Raw genomic sequence first — 6,893 nt, forward strand, 5'->3', positions numbered from 1 at the left:
GCACCATTCGCACACGCTTATCTTTCTGGGGCCTGAAGCTGCTTTCGATGTTTCGATGAATGCTGACTTGTAGTTCGATGTTTAGTGGTAGGCTCTGCGGCGATTATCTAAAACTGTCAAAGAAAAGGCCGTGATTCTGTGTGTTTCTCTGTGGCTCGCTCGGAGTGTCGGAGTTGTTCGGACGGAACAAAAAGAAGTTAACAGCATATTTTTGCCATACCCCGTCACGGCCATCGTTGCACCGTTAGGAGTATTTTGTAGTCGCACCGTCCTTTTTGTTTTACTCCATTCTCTACCCAACGGGGCCGGGGGTGAACGCTGTTGATACCGACGGTTTGTTGTCCGGTGTGGGTTAGTCCGTCTCTCGACCATCGGCTTTCCCGAGCTTTAGAGGAAACGAAGTGGGAGGTGCACGATTTCTTTTGGGTATCGATCGCGTGATAGCGCTTAGGACAGGCGTGCCATTGACACCCATCTGTTTTGGGTACGAGCGCATAAACAATCAGTTCACGCAACCCGCAAGAGAAACCTGTTCGACGCAGCCTACAAAGTAGCCTCCAAAGCTCGGCTCCAAAGTCGCAACACAAAGATGAGCGATGCAGCAAGCAAGGATGATGGAACCCCTGAAGTGACCGCTTCTGGTGAAACCGTGCCGGCAGTCGGTAAAGGCAAAAAGAAGCAACACCTGCAACAGGGAGCCAAGGCGAAGTCCGGCGCTGACAGTGAAGAGACGGGGCCGCTTGCAACGAACGGAGAAGTTTCAACAGCCAGCGGGACGGACGAACATGCCGCCAGCGAACCGAGCTCCAAGTCCAAGCAAAAGAAGAAAAAGAAGAACAAATCCCAAAATGACCAAAGCAAGGAAGAACAGGTGAATGGTGAACCTGAGCCATTGGCGAGCGAGGACGGTAACGGTGCGAGCGGCAGTAAACACACTGCCGGGCCAGGGGAAGGTGAATCTGGCGAAGAAGCGAGCGGGAGTGGCTTTACGATGAACAACGATCCGGTCGATATGCTGATGAACGTGCGGGACGTGCTCGAGCGGCTGAAGCTTAACTCGGGCATGCTGAAACCGGCCAAGACGCCCGAGGAGGCGCTACATAAATCGTTCAAATTCTGGTCCACTCAACCGGTGCCGCGGATGGACGAAAAGATTATCACGAACGAGCCGATCGAGGAGGACAAACAGTTGAGCGAGATCCGTCAGGAATCGTACGCTTTGCCGGATGGGTTTGTGTGGGACACGATGAATTTGGACGACCCGTTGCAACTGAAAGAGCTGTACACGCTGCTGAACGAGAATTACGTCGAAGATGACGACGCCATGTTTCGGTTTGACTATCAGCCGGAGTTTTTGCAGTGGGCACTGCAACCGCCCGGATGGAAGCGCGACTGGCACTGCGGAGTACGCGTGGTCAAGTCGGGACGGTTAGTTGGCTTTATTTCCGCCATTCCCGGTTCGCTGAACGTGCATAAGAAAGAGCAACGCATGGTGGAGATCAACTTCCTGTGCGTGCACAAGAAGCTGCGATCGAAACGACTGGCGCCCGTGCTGATCCGAGAGATCACGCGCCGTGTCAATCTGACTGGTATCTTTCAGGCAGTCTACACGGCGGGCGTTGTGCTGCCGAAACCGGTATCCTCTTGCCGTTACTGGCACCGTTCGTTGAACCCGAAGAAGCTGATCGAGGTAAGGCGAGAGCCGAACCGTTGTTTTGTATTTACATTGCAAATAAGTCTACTGTCATTTGCAGGTGAAGTTTTCGTACCTCTCCCGAAACATGACGATGCAGCGAACGATCAAACTCTACAAACTGCCCGACCAACCGAAGACGCCCGGTTTCCGGAAGTTGGTCGAGGCGGACCTGCCAGGCATACATCGGTTGCTGAAATTGTACCTCGAGCGCTTCAATCTTACACCGGTGTTTGATGAAATCGAGATGCGCCACTGGTTTCTGCCCCAAAATGGCATTATCGATTGCTTCGTGGTAGAGGATCCGGCCACCGGCACGATTACAGATATGGTCAGCTATTACACGCTTCCGTCGACCGTTATGCACCACGCAGTGCACAAGTGCGTGAAGGCCGCGTATAGCTTCTACAACGTGTCCACCAAGACGCCGTGGCTCGAGCTGATGAACGATGGTTTGATTTCGGCCAAAAATCTTGGCTTCGATGTATTCAACGCGCTCGATCTGATGGACAACAAGCAGTTCCTGGTGCCGCTCAAGTTCGGCATCGGAGACGGTAATCTGCAGTACTATCTCTACAACTGGCGCTGCCCAAACTTGCAACCGGAGGATGTCGGTTTGATACTGCTCTAAGCGCTTGCAATACCATCATGCACCGCCCGGCCAAAGGTTTTGATTCACGAATCCCACGTTTTACCCCAGGATCGAACTAAAGCTCGCCACAAAATATTACTTCTATCATTTTTCACGCCTTTTGGAAAGGTTGGTCACGCGCGTGCGCGTGTGTGTTTGATACGTTATGTTTGCTCGTTCAAAAGGACGCATTGATCGCTTGCTTAAGGAAGGATGGTTCAAGCCGTCATATCAGATCCTCATGGCAACCGGTTACAGGTGTATTTAACGAATTATGTTTGGTTCACGATCACGCAATGTTGCAGCGGTTCGCAACGCAAGTCACACTTTACGTTCACTAATCGCAAGGAAAGCGTTCCGACGCGCGGGTACGGGAAGTTTAGTCGTTTTTTTATTATTCATTGTATAGTTCTTCTCGTGAAAGCAACACTTGCATCGAGTACAGAGTACAGCACTAACGATGTATCGTCGATGGAATGGAAGAAACAGCATAACGGCACTATAGTAGGCATATTCCGTTAAATGGTCGCCGCAGATAAAAAAAACGCAGTAAATAAAAGAAAGTATATAAAAAGTAGTTGTGTGCAGATCTTGGTGACAATAGTTGGACAATCCGAAGTCCAGGCGGAATACGGTGCGACCATCGCAACGCAATAGTAAAATGTACACGACTAGGACCGGTTTGCTGAGGCAGGAAACAGTCCCTCCGGGCACAGTGATTGTTCCAAGTTTTTTCAGGCAATAAAGCCTGAGAGCGATTATGTTTGAGAATCGAGTTTTATTTGTTTCCCGTCGCAAGAAATGTTCGCAAGTTTGGTTATCAGCCACGCGTTGGGAGTGGCGTTCAATTGATGACGGTTCCTCTAAACTTAAGTTTTTTTGTTCTGCACGTTTAATAACTGGAAAAATGAACTCTTCTCTGTAGACCGGTTCAGACATCACAAGACATTTGGTCAACACGGACTAACGGCAAAATTTCTGCAAACCCCCTAGAATTCAAAGGATGAACACTAAATCACTCCCTCCGGTGTCATACCGCTGGGAATGACAATTTTATTAAGATGAAACGCAAATAAAAAACAACTATCAGTTTCGCAGGTAATTCTGCAAATGATTATTTAAATCGTACAGACACGGTGTGACAGCGACCATTTCGGTACGAGACGTGTTTGGGGATCATGTTTTACGGGCTACCTGGGAATATCTATGCTAGAGTTTCCGAGGCCGCTTACTTCTTTCCCTTCTTCTCCGAACCGCCACCTCCACCGGGGGCGTTGTTCTCGTTCTCAGCAGCATCCTTTGCCTTCTTGGCGCGAGCACCGAAGAAGCGCGCGTGCAGACGAGCCTGACGGATGGCCTGGAAAGCGCCGAACTTCTTCTCCTCGTCGCTGAGCTTCGCGAACGTCACTTCCGGTTTCTCGTTCGAGATCGGCATCACCGGTCCCTGCAGCTGCTTGGCCAGCTTGCATTCCTCCTCCGTGGCATCACCCTTGCGCACCTTCTGGCGCGGATGGATCGGGAACAGAATCAGCTTGCTGCGGTACTCCTTCAGACGCTGAATGTTCTGCTGGCAGCTTTCGACCGACTTGTTTTGGCGACGCGGATCCACGGCAATACCGATGGTCTGCGCAAATCGCTTGGTCAAGCCCGCACCCTAAGAGACGCACGCAAGATAGGCATTTAATAACACTGTGCGCGATAACTCTGTTACTGTGTGTTCCGAAGTATCTGGCATTTCGCATGTCACACTCCGCAACCAACTTACCTTCAGCTCGGCCAGAGTGAAACCACGACCCGGGCGGATCTTGGTGTTGTAGCGCTGCGACGGGCAGTGCACGATCGGGCGGATCGGTCCCTTTGCGGGACGGGGGAACACGGCCTTAGCCTTCTTGATACGGTTCTGTCTCCTGCGGTACTTGCGGGCTGGTTGATTAAACCAGGTGCGAATGTGCCGCTGCCAGTACTTGTGGAAGTGGCCATTCGAAATCATATGATTACCCTTCACCATCTTGGAGGGTTAAGTTTTTGTCGTGTGCCTAAAACGAGAATGCGGAAGAGAGAATGTTAATGAAACAGAACACAATTTGTGTCAGCCGTGGAACACGCAACCCGACATCGGAAATCGGCTTCAGTTCTGTCGAAATTACAATCTTAGCTATTTACAGGCTTTGAAAAACTAAACTCGTTACAGCCTATTTCAACAGGAAATCCAATTTAAGACAGAAGTACAACCATTCTGCTGCACTTTCATTGAAAAAGGTTGGCCGTCTTGAGCTCAAAGTAGAATGCAGCTCGAATAGAAGCTGTTGACATCACGGAAAACAGCTTGCTTTTTCGCAAATTAACCCATCGTTAAATCGTTTGGCAATGTAAATCAAGTGAAATTTCGTGTGTTCGAGTTTTGCGGTATACTCCGAAACACACAAAGCTGAACGAAATGTTGAAATTAATCACGAAATTGCGGAAAATAAACGCACCTCAACAAAAATGTGTTCACACAAACACCGTAAAGGCCGGAAAGGAGCGTAGTCAAAGTTGTTTTCTCTGACATTTGCTGACGGCGCTTGACAGCGGTCGGACTTCCGCTTGCGATGACATCGGCAGTGTTGCCAGAGAAGAAAGATCGTGACCAATGCGTTTTTGAAAGCAATGTTTAAGCATTTTAAGCAGATAAATGTCAGTGTTTAACCATTAAAGGAAATAAGAAAATGTCAACGATCGTACGAAATTTATTGCAGCTTACGGGTAGGTGGAGAATTGATCAGTTTTCGGCTTAGAAATGTAAGCAAATTAATCATCTTTCATCGGTGCTTCTAGGAACCGTGGCATTTTTAAAATGTGTTCAAGCCGCATTTTCGACAAATTATTTCAAATGAACGGTTAATGTTGTTTTAGTTTTTGCAATTCTTCCCAATGATTCCCACGAAAGCTTAAGAAGATAAGCTTCTAGATAAAACTCGAATAGATTGATAATGTTTTGTAACATTGGTAGATATTGCGAATAAAAATTTAGACTTACGATAGAAGCACTATTTGAGAGTGATTCGAAATAAGTAATAGAACTTCTAAACACTACATTATTATTATTTTTTTAAATATTCAACTGTGCCAATCGTGCATTATTAATACACAGTTTTCGAATGTGCTCTGATGGTCTTGTATGAATGCAATACCTTTATAAAAATTGGACTGTAGTAAATTGAGTTGAAATGTATTACCCTAAAAAGTGTGTTTGTTGCCCCTTGCCCATTGAGTCTATCGCTCAACTTTCCTACATCGAACGAAGATAGTCGATAGCATTAGACAACCGCTAGAAACGGGCAGATAGCAACACAAGCGCACCGCTCATGCGAGCAGATCCTGGTCGGGTTTGTTTGTACTATCGGTGCGATCAAACCGGGTACTGGGCTTAGAACGCCGGCAACGGCGGCACGTTCGCCGTATATCCTTTCCCCGACCGAGAGCGCTTCCCGGCCGGTTGGTGTGTACTAGTCAAATGAATAATTTTCGTTTCTCATCTGCCAAAAGTTCAGGAAACGGATGAATATTCAAAAGCAGCAGCTTCCATCTTTCGTGCTGGGTTGCGAGACGTGCACAGATAGAGGTTGTCCATGATGCAACTCCGGAAGGCACTCATAAACCCGTTAGCATTCCGTCACACGACGGATTCCCTCCGCCACAGTGTGGCGGTGGTATTAGCGTTGCTTCAAAACTCGGCAAAAACGATGCATCTTCGTTCGCTCCGTTCCATTCTCGCCAGCCTCCGCGGGGAAGGATTTATAAGCGTGGCCCAAAATCTCTCGGATTCTCCCGCCACGCCACGGTAGGGCCGTCCGGAACAGGAAAAACACTTAAATGGTATTACCGCGAGGTAAATCCGTTATAAAGTGCGGGATTGCTGGCGTGTCATGATGATATGACTGACGAGCGTGTTCCGGGACGAGTGTCACAGTTTGGAAGGTTATGAAAGTCAATTACGGGTGTCTTCTCCGTAGGGTCTTCCCTTCCGCAGGGATTCTGGGGCCCCGGACCGCACCAAATGCCGGGAGCTGCTTTCTATTGTTTCCGCCCGTCAGAGGGCTAACTTTGTGTGTTTGGTGCAATGGGCTGATGAGCGGTGAGCCTGATGCGGCATGACGAAGTTGGATGGCGCCAAAAGTGGCCGTTGTTTTGCGATGCACTGCGATGCCGAAGCTAGTGTGTCTAATCTGGCGTGTAACGTGTGTAGTTTGGGAGTCATCTTTCACGTGGGCCGTTGTAGTGCCGGTGGCAGTTTGAGAACTTTCCCGAAGAATCTGCCACTTTGTATGGGAACGTTGAAGGAATTATTTCAAATATTCATCATTTTAAACAATTCCACAACATTCTACCCTCCGGTACGTAATCGGATGGAGTTTGCAATTATCGCACTGATGCCATAGTGAATAGGGTTTTCTTCGACCGTCTTCCAAGCCCAAGAAAATCCCGTTCTTGTGGGAGCGCTAAGAGGAGGAACTTAAGCAAATAGAGTGTAATTTTCATTCTACTTTATCGCTCGAAAGTGCCAAGCTCAGGGCACCGTTTTGCCGA

At 48.5% G+C, this 6,893-nt stretch overlaps 2 protein-coding genes across 2 annotated transcripts; one reads left to right on the forward strand and one right to left on the reverse strand.

Moving 5' to 3' along the window:
• Nucleotides 1-186: 186 nt before the first annotated feature.
• LOC131211112 (glycylpeptide N-tetradecanoyltransferase) lies at nt 187-3,176 on the forward strand. Its single transcript, XM_058204466.1, has 2 exons — nt 187-1,690; nt 1,755-3,176. Exons 1-2 carry the CDS (start codon nt 590-592, stop codon nt 2,322-2,324), a joined length of 1,671 nt encoding a protein of 556 aa, XP_058060449.1. The 5' UTR covers nt 187-589; the 3' UTR covers nt 2,325-3,176.
• Nucleotides 3,177-3,319: 143 nt separating this feature from the next.
• Nucleotides 3,320-4,862, reverse strand: LOC131211121 (large ribosomal subunit protein eL13). The gene is made up of 3 exons (XM_058204476.1): nt 4,802-4,862; nt 4,090-4,360; nt 3,320-3,978 (listed from the first exon to the last, which is right to left on the reverse strand). Exons 2-3 carry the CDS (start codon nt 4,330-4,332, stop codon nt 3,553-3,555), a joined length of 669 nt encoding a protein of 222 aa, XP_058060459.1. The 5' UTR covers nt 4,333-4,360; nt 4,802-4,862; the 3' UTR covers nt 3,320-3,552.
• Nucleotides 4,863-6,893: the final 2,031 nt, after the last annotated feature.

The sequence above is a fragment of the Anopheles bellator genome, chromosome 2, assembly GCF_943735745.2.
Source record: "Anopheles bellator chromosome 2, idAnoBellAS_SP24_06.2, whole genome shotgun sequence".
Lineage (NCBI taxonomy): Eukaryota > Metazoa > Arthropoda > Insecta > Diptera > Culicidae > Anopheles > Anopheles bellator.

Bases quoted from the DNA above. Each gene is read 5' to 3' on its own strand.
- LOC131211112 (XM_058204466.1), top strand. From the start codon at position 590: ATGAGCGATGCAGCAAGCAAGGATGATGGAACCCCTGAAGTGACCGCT. The intron at 1,691-1,754 runs GTAAGGCGAGAG...TGTCATTTGCAG, and splicing joins ACCCGAAGAAGCTGATCGAG to GTGAAGTTTTCGTACCTCTC.
- LOC131211121 (XM_058204476.1), bottom strand. From the start codon at position 4,332: ATGGTGAAGGGTAATCATATGATTTCGAATGGCCACTTCCACAAGTAC. The intron at 3,979-4,089 runs GTAAGTTGGTTG...TGCGTCTCTTAG, and splicing joins TCACTCTGGCCGAGCTGAAG to GGTGCGGGCTTGACCAAGCG.